A 21360-nucleotide genomic window follows, 5' to 3' on the forward strand; every position below is an offset into this window, starting at 1 on the left:
AGCCTTTGAAGTTGGAACTGACACGGAACAAGTACCCACAGAAAGTGAGGCTGAACTTGTGATCTGAACCAAACTGAACTGATTGCTTCCTAAAACAAAACAAAACAAAACTCAACGTTCCCCAAAGGCTTTTAACAGGACCCAGCATCTATGCAACATAATATCCAAAATGTTCAGGATAAAAACCACAATCATTCACTATGCAAAGAACTGGAAAAATACGACCAGCTCTCAAGGAAAAATAACGTCAACAGCTGCCAAACCCTAGATGACCAATGTTTCAATTATCAAAGACTTTAAAGCAGTTATTATAACTAGAAAGTAGTTGAAAATATTCTCTCTAGGTATATGCTTTACTCTAGAAAAATTATTGCATTTTTGTATCCGAATCCACGCATAAGAATGTTCATACCAGCGTTGTTTGTAATGACAAAACCCGGGAAATAGAAGGAATAAACTGTTACACAAAGTAGTATTACCAGTACATAGCAGTAAAATTAAGGAACTACGGTTATATGCAAATATACGCAACAATCTAGGATGAATTTAGAAGCATACTGTTGAGCGGGGAAAAAAGTTGCAGACGATTATGTAATAACAAACTATGCTTGTAAAGCTCAAGTTTACCATATTAAACATACATGTACCTACGCTAAACTTTTAAAAGCAAAGGAATAAATCCAAAATACAAGAGAGCGTTACCTCTGGAGAAAAGCAAGGGGATTGGATCGGAAAAGACACACGTAATTTTAACAATACCGGCAACATCCTAGTTCTAAAATTACTGGTCGGTTCCCGTGAGTAAAGTGCTTGTCTGTTACATCTATTTATGTACCAAAAAAGAGTTTAAGTTTCTAAACGACATCCCGCGTGCATAACGAAAGAACAGAAGTCTCGGGCCTTTATTAAAATAACTTCTCCAAACACTTGACTAGACGCCGGTACCGCATCCCCTCAGCCTAGACCGGGCAAGCCGCCCTTCCAAGCTCCAAACTGACCACAGTCACTTCCGCCTCTGCCTCCTTAGCTCCGCCCACCTGAGCGGAAGTACTTTCCTCTCGGGTCCTCCGGCCTGTAGGGGGCTCTCCGAGGCTTTTAATGCCACGAAGGCCTCCCGCCTGGGCTGTCCCTGCGGTGCCTGTTCGCTTAGCTTTAAAAACACTTTTGCGTTATCACTTTTTCGGCCAGATAAAAATCGCACAGGCATCTTAGTGTGGGCATTCACGTTCAAACTCAGTCCAGTCCGAGGGGCTGCATCGTCAAACCTTGACGCAGTGGTGGGTAGGAGTCAGGCGGAGTGGGGACAGCCCCGGAGTGCCGAAAGGCCCCGGCCCGCTTCCTCCGGTGAAGACGTAGCTGCGGGTGGCTGTGGTGGCGGCGTCCAAGATGTCGACCAAGAATTTCCGAGTCAGTGACGGTGACTGGATTTGCCCTGACAAAAAGTGAGTTCAGGAGGGATCCCGAGTGGGGCGAGGTTTGCCGGTGGCGGCTTTCTCGGGTCGATTGGGCATTTTCCGTTTCGACGCTCTCGGGTGCCTTGAGTCGGAGCAGGCGGCGAACCGCCGGCTCCTGGGCGGGAAGGAGGCTCGGGGGCTCCCCACGATGAGGATTTTCGGGAGCCTTTGTTGTGCCTGTGTCTCCAGCGTTTCTTCGACGGTCCTTCCAGACAGCCGTTCTTTTGGGGGAGCGAAAGGGCCTGCCCTTTGCCCCGCGCCCCGCCCGCCCGCCGGCCGCGGGCGCGTTTCGCGATCGGCGAGTCGGCCGGGCGGAGGCCGCTCGGGGTTGCTCCCCCCACGTGACTTTTCCCTGCAGGATTTCACTCTTGTTCGCGGAGTGCGTCGCTTTCTCCAACTAGTCCTTTTGCTTCTCCTAGTTCACGTTGGTGTTGCTGTATTTTTGTTTTTCTCATTCAAACTTTCCTCGGTACTGTTTATACTCTTGGCCGAACGCTACCCTTGTTTGGTTTGGGAAATTCGGACTTCTTTTCTTGATTGCTCTTTAATTTGCCCAGAAGAGTTGAACCTTTCGCCTCGTTAGAGCCCCAAGCAGGAGGCCTGTGTTTTTGCCTGCCCAGCCCCGGAGCTGCCTGCGGCAGAGGAGCACGTGTCTTCCTGGCTCTGCTTTTTGACATTGTTGCTGAAGCCAAGTGCTCTGTTAAATTGTTAGATTTTATTGAACGGTGCTCACATAGGGGTACGTATTTGGAAATACATAGTAATTTCTGTAGAACATAGTTGTCAAGAAAATGGAATGCGCTCCTCATGTTCCAATAAAAACCTTTGATTTCTTGTCCTTAAGGTAGCCGCGGATATCTTACAGAGTTCGTGGTCGTAAAGAGGAAAAACTTTGAGGGATACAAACCTAGGTTGAATTCTAGTCCTATTGCTTATAGACCATGTAACTATGTAACTGTAAAGTAGGTATTTAATTTTGCTCGAAAACTGGGATAGAATAGCTCCCTTAAAATGAGTACGTGAAATAGAGACAATGTTATTTCCTCAGCATTTGCCTTCTATCTACATTTTAAGCAGTCTAAATGAAACATTGTTATGATTTTTAAATACTAAGTTGGTGGCTGTCAATTAATTGCATAAAGATTAAGATGACCTGAGCCTTCTCAAGGTAGACAATAGTGAATAGAAACAGAGTCAGATGCTTTGGCTAGCATTGCTCTGAGTGGTAAGAGACTATTGAATATATTCGAAAGGTTAGAACAACAACTCTGACTTTTTTGTGGTTGGTCACTTGTAGAGTAAGTGCTTTTGATGGTGTCATTTATGACAACACACCCAAATATTTGAGGTAGGTTTTTTAAGAGTGCATTTCAACTCAGTTACAAATATATGAATAGCATATTATTTCTACAATGTGTATAAATCAGAAAACATTTTTGTGATATATTTTTAATGTTTATCAGGGTCGTAAAGGATATTCTTTAGGAGGAAAAACAACCTAAAAATTATTTGGAGTGCTTCGGTTTAGTGTCCATTCCATACTTCGCATCTTTATTTCATTCTAGTGTAACAGCTAAGAAAGAAAGAAATCAGCTTTTTAACATTTAAGCTTTACATGTCATTCAGAGCATTTAACCATTAAGACCATGTTAGTGAATCTGATAATTGTTTGTTTTTAATTAAGTTTACTGAATATAAGCGTAAAATGATAGTGTTATTCTATGTATTGAGATTATTGGTTTTAATTTTTTTCAGCTAGGTTTCAGAGGTTTGGTAAATACCCCCTAAAACTGAAGATCCTTATAATTATTGAAACTGTTTATATTTTTGGTCAGTACATCCCATCTTCCTTCTTTCCTTTACCGTTCCACTTCCCACTTGCGAAGAGTGTTTTATCAAGATCCATGAAGGCCTCTCTGATTTATCTGTGTTATTGGTCCACTCTTGGGATTTTGTGTTATAATACTTAACACATTCTTGTATATATCTTATTTTTCATACTGGGAGTTTCTTTGAAGTTTTCTGAACTCCCCAGTATCTCATCAGTGATTTTTTGAAGTGGAGTTTCATTATAATTAATGATTTTTGCAAATATGAGGACAGTGAGGCACAGAGATCTTAAGTGACTTACCAAGATCACATAACTAGTAAGTGGAAGATTGGAGTTTCTTATCCTAGACTTGTGGCTTCAGATCTTCTATTTTTTTCACCTAAATTGTGAGGATTCATTTTATAGTTAACATTGGCATTAACATGACTGAGATGGTATTATAAGTTCTGGATCCAGGTATATAGTGAAGACACGTTAAAAAATTGTGTGTATAGAATTTTAAAAATTATGTGATTTAAAAGATATCTCTATAATTTTTTTTTTTTACTTTATTTTCAGATGTGGAAATGTAAATTTTGCTAGAAGAACCAGCTGTAATAGATGTGGTCGGGGTAAGCATTTAAGAAAGCTTCTCTTAAGACTGTTTAAACAGATCATTTATTTCCCCAGCTTCATATTGCATTGTTTTATATTTTCAGAGAAAACAACTGAGGCTAAGATGATGAAAGCTGGTGGCACTGAAATAGGAAAGACACTTGCAGAAAAGAGCCGAGGCCTATTTAGTGCTAATGATTGGCAGTGTAAAACGTATGTGTTTCAAATTATCGTGCACTCTTTCTTCCATATTAACGTATCTAGCCACTACTTGTTAATATTACCATCTCTTATTAGTCACAGTGACAAGCCAAGGGCTAAAGGTTTAAATCAAAGGTCTTTTGATTGTTATTCAGTCTGTATCTGATATATAAGTATTAAGAACTTTTAAATTCTATTTTTTAATGGTAATAGTAGTTGTTACTATGATGGGTTATATATACCAGTAACCAAATGCTTAAGGTGAGCTAATGTCCCCAAAAAGTGAGAAAAGAGTATTTAAAAGCACTAAAGCCTACTTCTTTCTATTGTAGAAGAATCTAAAAAACTTTTAGCCTCCTACATCACAAAATTTGTTTTGCCTATTTACAAAGTAATTTTAAATTCATAAGTCACATGCAATAAGTAATTATTCCTAATTAGGTAAGTTTCTTAATATTTTTGATTTTCAAATTATCTGTTGATTTTTTTCAACTTCCATGTTTTCTGTACACAGATGAATCAAACATATATGGAGGAGGATTGATTCACAAGAGGGTCTTACATAAATTTCTGATTCTATAGATACTAAGTTTGTATTGGAGAATTTTCCAGCAATAGATTGTCACTGGATTTGGTATGCTATGGAATTCAGTGCTTGAACTGATTCCTCAAAAAACAGAAAAACTTGACATTATTTAGAGGATATAGCCTTATTCTTCTTTGTGGTGGATGCAGAGACTGAGACATTAATAGAACCTTTAATTTAAAATGTTATTTTTTTCACCTTGAGGCATCAGAATCTATAGATTAATTTGTCATATAGTTCTAATAAGATGACAGAGACATTCTTCATACTGTATAGCTTCTGCTTCTCTGCTTAAGTAGTTCAGTCTGTTGTCGGAACCTACATTCTCTCTTTAGAAAATGTATACTGGTAAGTTTTTTTTGTTGCGATATCCTTAGTAAATGTTTCTTTGTGGTAGTAATTTCGCCCTAGTTTTTATTTTAAAATTTTAGAATGTCTAAAAATTTACTCTCTTTCTTGATTTGTATTAGTCTATTAATTTGATATTTTTCACTTCTAAAGCTGCAGTAACGTGAATTGGGCCAGAAGGTCAGAGTGTAACATGTGTAATACCCCAAAGTATGCTAAGTTAGAAGAAAGGACAGGTAAGATGCTGTCACAGTCTAACCAAATGATTTTAAAAGAACTAAAAATCGAATCGATAATTGTATCACCTTCTTGTGGGAGCACAGTAATTGACGATTCCGTCTTTTCCACTCTTGTTTTTTGCCTTGATTTTTTTCCTTCATACCCTCAAAAGTCATCTTTTTTTTCATAATTTCAGTTTACAAAGTATAGCATTAGAGAGCCCTATCCTAACAGATAGTGACATTAGGATATTTTCAGAATTGCTTTATTCCCTCTCCTGTCCCCCTACTGGTCTAAATGTTGGTCATTAGTAATAAATAGAGTAATAGCATTTTTTCATTCGATAGCATAGTATGACCAAAAAAAGAGCAGAGAGAGGCACCATTTAAAGATTCATCTGAACTTAGGCTATAATTCTGAAACTTCGTTATGCATTACAGTCATTTGAGAAACTTTAAAAATACAGATTTCCAAAAACAGAGCTCTGTTGAAGCTCTTAGAGGGTAGATTCCAAAAATCTGCAGGTGATTCAGTGGTGTTTGGTAACCATTGGCCCAAATAATAGCTTACCGTTGGCTCTGTGTATGGTCGGTGGTGAGTTGAAAATATTTACCTAATAAAATATAGTTTTCTCGTTATCAGCAGTTAGCCAAACCACATTATGAGTAAACTTCAAATCTGATTTTATTATTCAGTGACTCATGCACCATATAATCAAAGGCTTCGTTCCAGAAAGTCATCTTCTCAGACGTAGACTTAGTAAACTCCGTCTCTGTTTCTTTTTCTCCCTGACTTGACCACTACCACTGTCTGTCTGGTTTTTGGGCGTAAGAGACCCACTGAAGTCTTCTGGACCTAGCCTTTCCAGATTGCAACAGAAATTCTAGTTTTATCCCCCCCACTTTTTTTAAATTATATTCCCATTTGTGAGAACATTATAGCCTAATGTCCTAGATGTTTTTTCTTTTTCAATCCTCAAATCCGGGGCTGGCCTGGTTCGTGCACTCCGCTTCGGTAGCTTGGGGTTCTCCAGTTTGGATCTGCGGCACAGACCTACACACCGCTTATCAAGCTATGCTGTGGCAGGTGTCCCATGTATAAAGTAGAGGAAAATGGGCACAGATGTCTGCTTAGGGCTAATCTTCCTCAAAAAAAATAATAATAATCTTCAAATCCTACACCACTCTTCTCATTCTCAGGAAGTGATCTTGCCTTTGTACTGCCTGGGTAGATTAAGGTCTAATAAGGATCTCCTGTTTTTCCTTCCTTCATCTCTTTAAGGTATACATTTTTTTCCTGTTTTTTTGATCTTCTTCTCACCTACTCCTCTGGTTGTTTATTCTGTCTCCTTTTCAGTTTCATCCTCTTCTGTCCAGCCACAGAATGTTAGGGTTCTTCAAAGTCTAATCCCTAGACATTTTCTTCCAAGGCCTAAGTTTAAGTAAACGTTGGCACACCATATTACCGACGTTCACGTCTTTAGCTCAGACTTCTTTGACCCATATATCCAGCTGCCTATTCAACATTGCCATATAAATGTCAAACTCATTATATTCAAACTAAATTCATGCTTTTCCCCTAGGACCTGACCCTCTTCTGGTAATCTCTTATGATTAGTACCACCCGCCATATGCTTGTTACATAAGCCAGAAACCTAGATGTCTTTAATAACCCCTTCATCTCTCCCCCTCCAAAAAGTCTTTTCCATCAACCTTAGGCGAAGATAGCACTATCTCTTGTCTTGGAAAAACTGCCACTTGGTTGGCTGTCTGCACATATTCCCCTCCTGTCTAGTTGGCAGCCAGAAATTTTTTGTTTTGTTTTTTCAAAATTGAAAACTCCATTTGTTTAAAACCATTTGGATTGCTTTTAGGATAAAATCTAAAATCTTAACCATTTTAAAAATTGTAATCCCAAAAGCCTTTTATCTGTTTGCATTCTGTTTGACCTATTTTGTGACTCCTCCTTTAACCAAAGTTTCACTATCACAAGAGCTGTAGTCTTTAACAACTGAAGTCATTAAAGTTTGATATGTTCTCACTTTCCTTTATGCATTGTCTTTTTTCTATCATTCTGGTGTCTTGACCCTTTCCCACTTCCCTGGCTATAGGGTAGTTGTCTTTGCCGGTCACACTTGAAGGTGTGAACTAATGTACACTCTTAACTCGCCAGTTGCTCGTTACTATTTGTAATCAGGAAGTTCTAAGCTTCAGGGGAGAATTGCCTAAGCATGGGACAGGCTGTGGGTAAAAGAAAAATTGATGGACTTTTGAAAGATTGCTGACTTCTGCATAATCCCATTAAATGATTGTACAATAATTTACTTAGCCATTCTCCTGTTTTTGGATTTTGGGGTTACTTCTGTTTTTTTCAACCGTTAAGGATAACTGCAGTAGAAACAGTCTTAATACATTGTGATTTTTATTTTGAATTATTTATTTAGAATAGATTCTCAGAAGTTGGATTAATTAATTGTTCGAAATAGAGAATCACAGAATTTTCTCTTTGAAAATTCTTTCCTTTGAAAATGCTCTTCCTTTGAAGTACATATTATATTCATCCACTTTTCTGTCTTCATTTCCATTGTTACAACCCTAATTCATGCCTGTTTTAACCCTGTCTTTGATGCTTTACTGGCCCTTGCTCACCTTTTTACATTTTACTATGAGACAAATTTGAAAATTTTTTTTTTAACACTTGCTAAAAACCTATAGAGGTTCTTGGTCACTTGCTTGATAAAAACTGTATTTTAAAGCCTTCTTAAAAATACTCAAATTCTTTAAATGGTACCAGAATTGTGGTTTCTCTCTTCATTCATTGAAGCAATATTTATTGGCCATTGTGCAAGATGTTGGCGTACTTGGGGGAGCAAAACAGACGCAATGAGTCAAAGATTGACGATGTCTTTGAGAAAGGCATGTTTAAGCTAAGAAGTGAAAGATGTTACCCAGGTAACAAATTGAAAGGTCATTCCAGGCAGTGTCACATAGCTTGTGTGAAGGCCCTGAGGCTTGAAAAATTTAGCATATCAGATAAACTGATTAGCTCCAGAAAACACTTCAGAAATAGGCAAAGGCCATGTAATTCTTATTTTGTTCTATATATGGGAAGTATCTGAAAGATTTTTAACAAAGGACTGACACATCTAATTTTCTTTAAACATTGCTGGTTGGTAGAAAAAGAATTGTGGGAAAGAGTGGCAAGAGTGGAAGTAAGAAAACCTTCAAACCAACAGAATGGAGGAAACACACATAGACCATGCCAGTGATTCCTCCGACTAACCTGTTATTAAGTGGAAATGATATGCTCAAGTTTTTTTGTAAGAAAGAGCTATTATACTTTCCCATATATAAGGAGAAAGTTCATGAGGTGGATTTGTTGTATGGGTTTACACAACATACCTTAATAATCTCTTTGCTGTCAACAGATTACTTAGGTTCTTTCTCTGTGGCCTGTATGAGAGAACACGGAAATGGCTTTGCATTTGCTATGATGCTCATTTTAAAGTAATTTTATTTACATATCTATGAAAATTGCCTGTGTGAATTATAGTTCACTTTCTAAATCTTGCTATAATTTATTCTTTAGCTCTCCATATTTGCCATGTCATTTTTCAGCTGTGGCTTACTAAATGTGAATAAAGAACTCTATTGAATTATTTTCCATCTAGATCCCATGGACTTTTTTAACTTTTTACCTACTTCTAAGTATTTTGAAGTTTAGATCTTTACTCTTAGTCATCTCTTAAAATTTGTTGTTGTTTATCAAACTCTTCATACCTTAATCTCAGGGCTTCCTGATATAATATTAAATATATCAAGATAACTATATTGTTGAATTACAACTTTCCACAGTGTTTGTAATCAAAATTAACATTGAGTATGAACCGTTTTCTTGAGGTGAACATATGCCCAGTTGTACTTGTTTCTATCTCTTTCTATCTGATACTCTGAAAAACTAGAGCCACAATTTTACTAAGCAGAAGTTATTTGTTGTTAGTGTTGTCGAGTCAATTCCAACTCCTAGCGACCCTGTGTCCAGCAGAGTGGGACCTCCCTGATCTTTTGCACCTTCCAGACAATGCTCTGCTGCTATTCATAGAGGTTTTTTTCATGCCAATATTTTAGGAAGTGGGTGTCCAGGTCCTTCTTCCTAGTCTTTCTTAGTCTGGAGGCTCTGCTGAAACCTGTTCATCATGAGTGAGCTTGCTGGTATTTGAAATATCAATGGAATAGCTTTCAGCATCACAGCAACAGGCAGCCACCGCACTATGACACCTGACAGATGGTGGTGTGGTTACCTGACCAGGAAACGAATCCAGGCTGTAGCTGTGAGAGCACTGAATCTTAACCACTAGACCACCAGGGCTGGCTAAGGAAAAGTTGGTATTGATATTTAATACACTTTTCACTGTATGTCATGTGCACAGAAACAAAAGGAAATTCTCGTATATTACAATTGGAGTCCATATTGTCTCTGAAACAAGATAGGAGGAGGAGGAAAAGGATGATAATGGAAATATTTCAAGGATAAACAGTGGTAACATTGCAGTTTTCACTGTACAAAGTGTAATGAAGAAAAGAAAGGATATTATGTTAATGTGATTTTTTTTAAGAAAGCTAAATTTACTACATGATTTTATTGGGACAGTTAGGCTTTTTACCATTTGTTTGTGGTTCTATTATGAAATGATGGTAGGGTAAGGGATCATTTTTATAATAACTTTGATTGACAAATTTAAAGTCACAAATCCTAAATTTTTAAAGAATACTTTTTATAGCTTTATTTAACCTTTTGCTGGCTCAGGAAAGGCTTACATCTGGGAATCCTTGCCCTTGCGTGCTAGTGCTGCTCTAGAATTTGTGAGGTAGGTAGAGTGTGTTATTGTTGGCCACATACCTGTTATTTTTTCAATGGGAGATATTTTCAAAATCTCTCATCTTTCTTTAAAACATACTTTTTTATTCCAGTCTTTGCTAAGCCTCTGTCAAAGACCTGTCAGTCTAATTGTAGATGTTAGTTGTGACATCAAAGAATAATGGTTTGCTGGTCTTGATTACTTTCTAATAGAATGTTTTCAGTTTGTAAGTTTACTGGCCACTTTAGAGAACCTGAATGACTTTTAACTATTTATTAAAAACAGTTGCATTAAAACTAATTTAGAAGTCGTTTATTATGTCATTATATTTGCCTATAAGGAATTTTCCAAGCTCTAGCTACATGTTAACCTAGCAAAATTTCAATATATCAAAGATTGCATATTATCTGCAACTGGTAAACAGTGAGATTTGATTCTCACTGAGCCCATTCCCAGAAGAATTATGATAAACTATAGAGGAAAGGCCTTTGAAAACTGGTTTATAGCAGAGGTTTGAGGAGACATTTTCCATTCATATATTCCATGTATTGCCTAAGTCACACAGGACATTTTGAAATTGAGAAGAGCTAGAAGTGTAGCCACAGAACTTCTCTAGCTGAGCTATCTAACTTTGAGACCATTCTCTGTAGTGATTTTTATTTTTAATATGCTTAAAAGACTAGTAATTTATTAGATGGATAGGCAGGTGTTGTTGATAAGATTTTCTTTCTATTGCTTGGAGATGATTTTGACATGTTTTTGTTACTTTAATGAGTCGTCATAAGATAACAATTTATGCCCCTCTTTTTTTTAGGGTATGGTGGTGGTTTTAATGAAAGAGAAAATGTTGAGTATATAGAAAGAGAAGAATCGGATGGTGAATATGATGAGGTAGGCTATACATTAGTATGCAGCTTGAATACAAATTAGGAAATTAGGAAAACGTATTTGAAAATACCTTAGATGAAAAGGAAAAATATTAAATGTAGCTTGTTTTTATAAGTATACTTCGAGTCTTTTACAGCAGCTTATCATTTTGTAGGAAATCCTAATTGACTCAAATATATAATTGACTTAACATACATTGACTTCAATATATAAAAGTAACTTCTTATAAAAATTACTAATTTTAGTATGTTTTCACCTGACAATATTATGAAACTTTTTCTGTAGTTTGGACGTAAAAAGAAAAAATACAGAGGGAAGGCAGTTGGTCCTGCATCTATTTTAAAGGAAGTTGAAGATAAAGAATCTGAGGGAGAAGATGAGGATGAGGATGAAGATCTTTCTAAATATAAATTAGATGAGGTAAACAATTTCCTTGTCCTATTTCTCCTTTGTCTTATTTGAGCTGTGACATACGTGTGAACGTTTTTGACAACCTTTGGCCTGTGATGAAGCTAATGTTCTCCTATGTATTAATTTGTTCTCGCAAAAGCGTTGAGCTTCCAGTCTGCCAAGGACTGTTCTGGCTCTGGAGATACAATAATGACTGAGACAGAACCACCCTTGTCTTAATGGAACTTAAATTCTAGATGGGAAAAGACATATGTGAACAAGATAATTTAGGTAGCCATAATGTTAGGAAGACACATGCTGTGACAACAGATATTGAAACTACTTTGGTTTTAATGGATGTGAGATTTCTGAGGAGGTGAAATTTGAGCTGGGATTTGAATAATAGGATGATATGAAGGAACTGGCTCTAAGAACTGGGGTCAGAGCACTTTCAGGCAGGCAGACAGCAAATAAAGGTTCCCTAAGTAGGAAACAAGCCAGCAACGTTCAAAAAGTCGTAGGTAGGGCTAATGTGGTTAGAGCAGAGGGGAGAATGTGATGAAGGGGACAGCAACCACATCAGGTCTGGTGATCATTGTTCTCTGGTGCCCAAGTGTAAAGTTTATGGTCGGATGTATAGATCCAGATTAAGGGTACTTTGGGGTCTGATCATAAGAGGCCCTTGAATGCAACTAAACAAATAAATGTGGAACAAATTTTTAAAGTTTTTAGGAAACAAATGAGGTATATTTATCTGACCCATGTTTCAGAGTGATTGTCAATATATTCAGATAGTGAGAAGACAGAATGGATTTCCAGAGTTAGGCATACCACCTAAAAGGTTACTGTGATAAACTAGAGTAAAGAATGAAGTTCTGAACTAAGACTAAGGGAGATGAATTCAAGGACTTGTAAGGGAGTAAAATTGAAGAGTCTTATCAGCTTATTTGGTAAAGCATTGTAACAGAAAAAGAGGAAATGAGTATGACTTCTAGATTTTCTTTGAAATATCTGAGATAGGGACCGGCCCGGTGGTGTAGTGGTTAAGTTTGCACGCTCTGCTCTGGTGGCCTGGGATTTACGGGTTCGGATCTTGTGTGCAGACCTAGCACTGCTTGTCAAGCCATGCTGAGGCGGCATTCCACATAGAAGAATTAGAAGGACCTACAACTAGGATATACAACTGTGTGCTCGGGCTTTGGGGAGAAAAATTTTAAAAAAAGAGGAAGATTGGCAACAAATGTTAGTTAGCTCAGGGCCAGTCTTCCTCACCAAAAAAAGAAAAATGTCTGAGATAATTGTCAGGTCTGTTTAGTTGAGATGAGGAAAGTAGTAGGCAGATTTCAGGATTGGGAATGAATTTGCTGAGATAGTAGTGATAACATAATCATATAGAGATGTCTAGTGCACAGAACTATTCATCCTTCCTCATAGATTGCATTAATATCTAAATGTCTAAATATAAAATATTAACTCTGAGATTTTGTTAGGATGAGGATGAAGATGATGCTGATCTCTCAAAATATAATCTTGATGCCAGCGAGGAAGAAGATAGTAATAAAAAGAAATCTAATAGACGAAGTCGCTCAAAGTCTCGATCTTCACACTCACGATCTTCATCACGCTCATCCTCCCCCTCAAGTTCAAGGTCTAGGTCCAGGTAAACGGGTACAGGTCAAGGGTAACACCAGTCAAAATGTCAGTATCTAACTTCTTTATTTATAAATTTTGTTTTTCTTGACTGAATAAGCTTTCCTTTTTGTTGTAGAAATTTCATTCAAGTCACCTTTTAAAAGACAATTTTTTCTATCTCCGTGCGATGAAGTTATTCTCCAGTATTTTCAGAAATGCAAAATTGCAATGTGAAACTTCAGTCCATTTTAGCACCTTGCCTTTTGTTAAAAGAGACTTTAAAAATTCAATTAAATCATTTCATATAGTGATATTTATCTAAATACATAGTTTACATTTAGAAATTTTTAAGCAAATAAAGATTTTATATTTTCACTGATGATGTTAAAGGCCAGCACTGAAATTTTCTAGGCATTAATTGAATCATTGACTTGTTAGACAATGTTTTAATAATTTACTTTGGTATGGGGATTCTGAATAAAGGAGCAAATTCAGCCGTATTAGTTCTGTTAGCTTAATGCTCATAATTTTGAGATGTCCAGGAATAAATTAGAGGGTTCAGTTGGTCTTAGACTTGATTATTTTGTTAGTAACGTAAAATTTTAATATTCCCTATTTTTGTAGTCAACAATAAAAGTAAAATTTTAGGTGAGGAAAAGCAGTACCTTATTTAAATATTGTTCACTCAAAATATTTCTATTCACGGTTGAGTGAAACCATGGGAAATGAATTTTAATGGTAATTAGGAATAAAGTATTAGCTAATCGAGTACTTAATTAGATAAGTGTTAATGAATACTATAAAGCCTGAAAGCTTAAAAGGCTGATTATAAAGATAATAATTTTAAGATGAACATGTAATAATCTTTTTCTGCAGGTTATTATTTTAAGGGACAAATTAAAAATGTAAATTGGACCATAAATGAATTTTATTTCTTTTGCGATTTTAAAATTCATGTGGACCATATCTCCCATTGTGTCATTTTTTAATAGTATAGTTGCCTAAAATGATAGGATTTTTGGTGTATTTTCCCTTTAATTCTCTAACTTTTGAGTAGACTGAAAAACAGAGATTAAACAGACATACGCATGTCAGTATTTAAAGCTTCAGACTAGCCTAGTGATCAAGGAAATAGAAGGGATCTCACAAGGGAAATTGATAGAGATATTTCAGAGAAGTTAAATAGAAATTACAACATTCAGTATTTCTGAATGTGTAAGTCTTGGGTTTTAAATGTTATTCGTGAACATAAAGTATTCATTGTTAATAAAGTGATAATGCTGAGTGTTTTTATTGAGTGATTTTTAGAATAATTTTGTCACACTTTGAAAGTGATAGTTGATTATTATCAAAAATTATTAAGTTTCAGCATAAATATTAAAACAGGATGAAAAGTTGTTACCTTAAAATAAATTGTTTTGAAAATATTTATCTCAAATAGTTTCTTTTTATATGAAAATGAATTCTAACGCATTATCTTTCTTTCAGTGTTCATATGACAAAGCTCAATTAAGTGGTTCTGGAAAAAAAAATCCTTCCATGTTGTTCCAGGTCCCGTTCAAGAAGTTCTTCCAGTTCGCAGTCAAGATCTCGTTCCAGTTCCAGAGAACGTTCGAGATCTCGTGGGTCGAAATCAAGGTGAATGAGGTAGCATCTCTCTGTAAAGCAGAGAGAAAACATATTTAAAGGCTGCAGAAGGTGTTGCTGCTTTTTTCCTCTTGTTTTGCTTCTACTTGTCGATTTTATTTTCGCATTAGAAAACTAATGCACTTGCCTCAGCTTAATTTTCTCACCATGAGATGTTTCCATTGCCAGCAGTGTGCCAAGACATTCCCATGATTGAATTAAGGTGGTTATTTTGCATTATGCAAGGTTTGTCGTTTTGTGCTAAAATGTGATGAAGTAGGAAGATGGAGCCAAGTCTTATCACCAAATCTCTTAACTAGTACATTAAAGTTACATTTGCAGTAGTAGTTCAGATAAGATCAGAGATATGCAAATAAAAAGAAACAGTTCACTCCATTTTTGAAAGGAAGAAAAATAACCCTGCTTCAAAACAGATTTTGTTTTGCAGGGCAGTTGTTTCAATATTTACAGAAACAGTTTTGTCATTTACCTCAGGTAAAGTTTCTGGAAAGTTTTATACATTTGTCCGTTTCTCTGTAGTATTACACAGAATGTTATAATCAGTATGTGTAGAATAGACACTCCTTTTAAATTCTACAAACTAAATCAAGAAATGTGGTTGGTTAGTCTAGGTGGGATGTGATCTTAAGCATTATTGTTAACTTCAGGTTGCATTTAGTCAGACCTAGAGGGACAAATAGTTTTATAAAGAAGCGAATGAGATGGTAGTTTTTATTCTCTTGAAGTTTTTTTCTAAACTTAGTCAAAATGTATTGCCTTTTTCTTGAGGAAGATTAGCCCTGAGCTAACTACTGCCAATCCTCCTCTTTTTTGTTGAGGAAGCCTGGCCCTGAGCTAACATCCATGCCCATCTTCCTCTACTTTATATGTGGGACGCCTACCACAGCATGGCTTGCCAAGTGGTGCTATGTCCGCACCTGGGATCCGAACTGACAAACCCCAAGCTGCCGAAGCAGAACGTGCGAACTTAACCACTGCGCCACCAGGCTGGCCCCTGTTGCCTTTCTTTTTGTGTTAATTTATTGATCTATTAAAGGCATCTAATGTGAATAGGAAAATCACTGTAATTCCGCTCATGTGGAACTTGACACTGAAGATTAGTGGTAGCGTTTTTGGTAAAAATAATTGCTTAATAGCTTATTAGAGCCAAATCTGTAGGATTAGAGGGCAGCTGCCATTTAACAACATTGAGGAGAGAAGAGTGTATGCACACTTGTTATTAGGCCAATACAAGATAGAGAGGAATGAGTTTAAGTAGTTGCTATGTACTATCAATGTTTTAGTCTTTTTGAGTGCTTCTTGGTGAAGGTCTTTAAGTCCTAGTTCCCTTTGGGAAGCACTATAATTAAGGTTTATAGAACGGCCTTCATATTCTTTTCAAACCTTTTTTCATTGCTTATAACTTTCCAAAGAATTCTCCTTTTGGGCTTTCTGATTTTATTTTAAGCCCAAAGGTGAATTTTTTGGGAAGTTTGAGCTAAATTACTTCAACTAAAATATGTAAATGAAGAAAAAAATTTTGTATTTGTACATTTACCTTTACCTGAAACATGTGAATGTCAACACTTCATACTTCATGAATAGTGGTCCTTCATAAAAATAAATACTGTTAATATAAGCCAAGTTTTAAAGTTACTCATTTTGTTTTTCTTTGAATACTTAGCAATTTAAAAGTTATTGTTCTTTCTCATTGCTGTCCCTTATCCCTGCTTTTTATATAGCAACTTAACTAATAAGTTGGATAATTTCCACAAGGAATTATGTATATTTTCCTTAGGAAGTTGTCTGTAAGATACACATTTTTTTCCCCAAACGAAAGAATATATTTTCTAGACAGGAAGTTGTGCAAATGCAGTTAAACCTGTTCATTTTGCTATTTATGTATACTTTAAAATGAAAGCCTTCAATTTTAAAACAAGAATTTAAAATTTTACTTTAACATATTAAAGCTGGTTTTTAATTATAAGTGGTGAGCTCTTATTTTAGAAAATTAAAAAGATGAAATTAAAGTAAGTGTATTTAAATAGAATTGTTTTTATGGTTGAACCAGAAGTCTTCTGTTGAGTAAGCAGTAAGTATTCCTTCTTATAAAATTTTCGTAGTTATAAAGCCTATTGTTTACTTTTGGAGCTGTTAACTAAACAGTTTGCCTCATTTCTTCTTTTAATGAAATGTTTGATTTGTTTCTCAATCAATGAAGATCCAGCTCCAGGTCCCACAGGGGCTCTTCTTCCCCACGAAAAAGATCTTATTCAAGTTCATCATCTTCTCCTGAGAGGAACAGAAAGAGAAGTCGTTCTAGATCCTCTTCATCTGGTGATCGCAAAAAAAGACGCACAAGATCACGGTCACCCGAAAGGTTTGGGTTTCTGTAGAAATAAGAATGGGTGTTCTTAACTGTGTTTTAATAGATTAACTGAACTTCCTAGCCAAGGATTAGATTTTCATTATCTCCTTTGTTCCAACTTTAAATTATACTTTTCAACTTTGAACTTCAAAAACTAGATGAATTACTTTGCTTATCCTGTGTGCTTTGATCGGGTTGTTTAGAGAAGTTGTATATCAAACCACTTTCTTCCATTATCTGATCATTTTGTTGTTAAATTTTTATTTTCATATATAATTATTATAGCCAACTCTCGGTTATTTCTGTCTTTAAATATTTTAATTCAGAAGCTGTATGTTGAAGTAATTTAATGGTTGTTTTTTTATATGTATATGTGCTATTAATTTTACATTAAATATTAGAAATCATAGAATTCCAGGGCATCTAATAAAAAATTATTCTAGATCATTGGAAATCTATCCTCATTTAATTATGTGTATATGCATTTCCACAGCAAATTATTGTTTCATGCCCCTTATCTATAAGGAAATTGTTCTTGTAGCTAATACATTTTTCACCTTACAGTCAGAATCCATTTTTTTTAGAGAAAGACTTTTACTAGATAACTTTATCTGTATTGCCATTTTTAAAATTTGGAGAGTGTAAGTGTTATCTGTCAGCCTTTTCTGCAACAGACTATTTACTCAGTTTCATTAACTTTCTCTTGGTTCTCAATGTTTAATTATATAGTCATTTTAATGGCTTCCTTTGTAATCTTTGCAAATTTTCCATATCCTTTCAGCTTGTGAAAGTAAGGATTAGGTAAAGTCTGCTTATTGCTGGGTTCACTGGTAGGATTACCTCATGATTCCTACTTGTACAGAATGACTAGATTTGCCTCTTCATATTTTGAAGATTCAATATTAAGATTACACACACCTAGTCTTGTTGCTGTGCATTTTATTCCTTTGTAAGAAAATTACTCCGTACTTGAGTGAAACTCATTCTGTTGTTTTTTTACCACTTCTGCAGATTTTTATCTTAGCCACATATAATCCCCCTAGTTTGTTGTCATCTAAACTTAATGAACATGTTCTCTATTCCATAAGCCAGGTGATTGGTGAAAACACTAAACAACCCTGAGCCCAGGGCCAACCCCTCGGAACACCACTACTTTACCCAGGTTGATATATTGACTTATTCATATTAGCTGCATGAATATAACCCTCTAACTAATTGTGCAATCATCTTGTGTGACCTAGATTTCCAAAACGTAATTATTTATGAATATATATTCTCATACACAGAAGCCTTGCTGTATCTGTTTTACATAAAGACATATCACACTATCTACAGTGTATCAGAGACTGATTTAGTCACACTTGCATTGGAAAGTTTATATGCCTTTATTGTCTACTATCTGTAATTTTATACGTTTTTGCAAGGCTTCCCTTCATTGCCTTAAATAATTGAGAGGTGGCTATATCTTGAAATGAGATTTATTTTTAAGGTATAGAGAATTTTAAACTATGGTTATACTATTACTGGGCTCACATCCAAGGTCTAAACACTAGTTAATTTTATGCATATAAGTTTGTATCTTAGATTTTAATTATTCCTTTTGTCAGCATAATGAGGTTTAATTTTGTATTCTCAGTCTTACGAATGAATGCTAATATCTAGCTCCAGCTTACTAGATTACCTGCTTTCTTCATTGTATCTTACAGGCACCACAGGTCATCTTCTGGATCATCCCATTCTGGTTCCCGTTCAAGTTCAAAAAAGAAATAATGTATTAAAATTTACATCTTAAAAAAAAATCCAGTACAGTGCATGAAGCATATTTTTTAAGAAGTTGGTGTCTTACTTGGTCAGAAGTGCTAAATCTGCTAGTAGAGGTGCATGCCTTCATTGCTTTTCAGAACAATACAGCTGTGTTTATTTGTGAACTTAAAAGTAAATAGTATTTTAAGCCATAATGTCCCTAAATAGATGCTCTGTTTATCATTTATTATTTACAACCATTTGCTTCATTTAAAACCATCTCAGCTATAAGAAAGTACTTTGTTCCTAATTTGAACTCTTGTTTTCTCATTTCCAAATATGCACTGTCTGTTGACTTAAGACAGGATTACCTAGTCTTGCCTGACGTTTGGGCATGGAGGCAAGACTGCGGTAAAGTAATTGGAAACAGTCTGTATGTTAATATTGGAAAAGAAGTCATCCTATTTATGTTAACCTACGTCAAAGTGATTCTTAATCAGATAAACTAGTTGTAAGACAGCCATATGGAGACCTCTTTATTTTGAAATTCCCTATGCTAAGGGTGCCTTAGAATCATTGTCTCACTTTTATCCAGTTTTACTTTTTGCACCACCACATTTAATGTAGAAAAATCTTGTGAATTGCAGAAGGAGAAATGTGTTGTTCATTTCTCCCCTTCTGATGTGATTTTGAGCAAGAATGTGTTTCTAACAGTTCACCTCTTCTCTACTGATATGGTTGTCTAATGAGAAAAACATCTTATTTCAAAATGTTTATCTTAATATTTTAAGAAGCTTTGTGCGGTATCCTTTAAAAAGACAGTGAATCTCATAGGGTAGACAAAGCTAAATCATAGTTAATGAAGAACAAATTGAAGAAAGCTTCTGAAGTATATTTCTCTTTGGGTGAAAGATGAACAGAGACAATTGTGAATTTAAATGAATATTTGCCTTGAGATGTTTAGCTTTAAACAGACTGCATCAAATTTTCTTCTGAGTAACAAATGGATGCCTGTTTTTCTGCATGACGTAAGCAGAAATAATTGTTGTTCCTATTCACTTAAAATTACTTATGGCTTAAAATACTTTCAGAGTTTGTTTTATTTTTCAAAATTAAAATCTGGTCACTTGAGCTCCATTTTGTCTTCTGGTTTTAAAAAGAAAAAGGCTTCTCTTAACAGTATCTTCAGTGACAATACAAGGTAAGTATATTAAGGGAAATCAACACTTGTGCTTGGGGACCTTTTGTCATGGGGATAAATACCCACTTTTTCTTGTTTTTTCCCCTTTAACAGTAGTGTCTGCTACAATTAAAATGTTTTGAGGTATTTAGTAGACAGACCAAACAGAAGTATATTTGTTTTTTATTTTAAAATGAGTGATTTTTCTCTCAACTGATCTAAAGATAAAAGCAAATATCTTATGTAGAAGTATTTTGATAATATTTTTACAGTGAACTTCCCCTTGTTTTTTATGTCTTAATTTTCTTTGCTACGTTTACTGTAGGTTGCACAAGAACTTTTACTCTCTTGTAATTGTGCCTCAGACTTTTTGAAAGTCTACCTTCTAAATTGCCCAGATGATCTTCTAGATTCTATATGTTACCGTTGGTTTATTCTTGTGCTTTCTGTATTTAAAACTTCGGCTGTGCTAAGCAAATGCAAGGTTATAAATTTAGCTTAATAGTAGTTTACGGACAATTCAGATGATTATGATTTCATTTGGTTTAAACTGTACTAGTTCATTTCATAAGGAAATGATGCTGTAGATGAATGTAAATAAAGCTTGTGAGTCAAGCATAAAGTGGTGTTTGTTAGAAATAAACTAGAATTTTTAAGCTCTGACTTAATGTTCATTTTTAAGCTATTCACAGTCTTGTTTGTTGCTTTTGATTGTGCATTTTAAACTTTTTATCACTTACCCTTTATATAACGTTACCTTATTTTTATATATGAGTGCTTGGTTTAAAACAGTCCAAAGTCATTATCACTGTAACCTTGGGTGCTCAAAATTTTTGTGACTTTCTTTAAATGGAGAGTACCCAAATTAGTTGAATACTTCCTACCAGAACATTATATACCTTGTTTCCTGTGGTAAAATAGCCTACCCTAGTATGCTTCCTGAATTACTCTTAAAACTGTCACTTGATACCACTCAACGGCTGTCCCTTTTAACCTCTAAGTTTTCTTAAATTTCCATTTGGAATCCTTTTGTCTAAACAATATTGAATAGTATCTGGTAACCAATGTCCAAGTTCAGAGCAAGCTCTGAATGCAAGACCATTTCTAGGCACAATTATGAAGGTAAAACAAGTCTTTGTTTCCTGTCTCATCTCCTCTTCTTGCTATATCGAATGTCCACAGCCACTGTTGTAGGTATTCGTAAGCAGGTAGGGAATTTCTCCGCTCTGCCCCCAGTTTTTGACATAATTGTTAGATGTTTTTTAAAATAAGAATAATCTTGTAGCTTTCCTGAACTGGAAATTGTATTATTTCTGGAAAACAGTGGACAGTTATAATTAAAAGACAGTTTAAGGTATATAATAGTGATTAACAGGCAGTATCTTAATTAATTCTCCCTGTCACCTTTACGTACTATTGTATATCCCCTGTTTTACAAAAAG

General features: G+C 35.4%; 1 protein-coding gene and 1 non-coding gene across 4 annotated transcripts; both read left to right on the forward strand.

Moving 5' to 3' along the window:
* The first annotated feature begins 709 nt into the window (after positions 1-709).
* On the forward strand, positions 710-20581 carry ZRANB2 (zinc finger RANBP2-type containing 2). 3 transcript variants are annotated; one of them, XM_005610493.4, is made up of 11 exons: positions 710-1442; positions 3844-3896; positions 3984-4092; positions 5168-5250; positions 10906-10982; positions 11265-11399; positions 12860-13029; positions 14553-14639; positions 16849-17007; positions 18084-18157; positions 18702-20581. In XM_005610493.4, exons 1-10 carry the CDS (start codon positions 1387-1389, stop codon positions 18115-18117), a joined length of 963 nt encoding a protein of 320 aa, XP_005610550.1. In that variant the 5' UTR covers positions 710-1386; the 3' UTR covers positions 18118-18157; positions 18702-20581. The 3 variants fall into 3 exon arrangements, 2 of the variants coding, with proteins under 2 accessions (XP_005610550.1, XP_001499224.1); XR_001380860.3 differs by having other exon boundaries at positions 1050-1442; positions 18088-18157; XM_001499174.5 differs by lacking the exon at positions 18084-18157 and having other exon boundaries at positions 1026-1442.
* MIR186 (microRNA mir-186) lies at positions 16050-16120 on the forward strand. The gene has a single exon (NR_032838.1). It is a non-coding gene; the product is annotated as a microRNA mir-186 (primary transcript).
* Positions 20582-21360: the final 779 nt, after the last annotated feature.

This window comes from Equus caballus, chromosome 5, assembly GCF_041296265.1.
Source record: "Equus caballus isolate H_3958 breed thoroughbred chromosome 5, TB-T2T, whole genome shotgun sequence".
Lineage (NCBI taxonomy): Eukaryota > Metazoa > Chordata > Mammalia > Perissodactyla > Equidae > Equus > Equus caballus.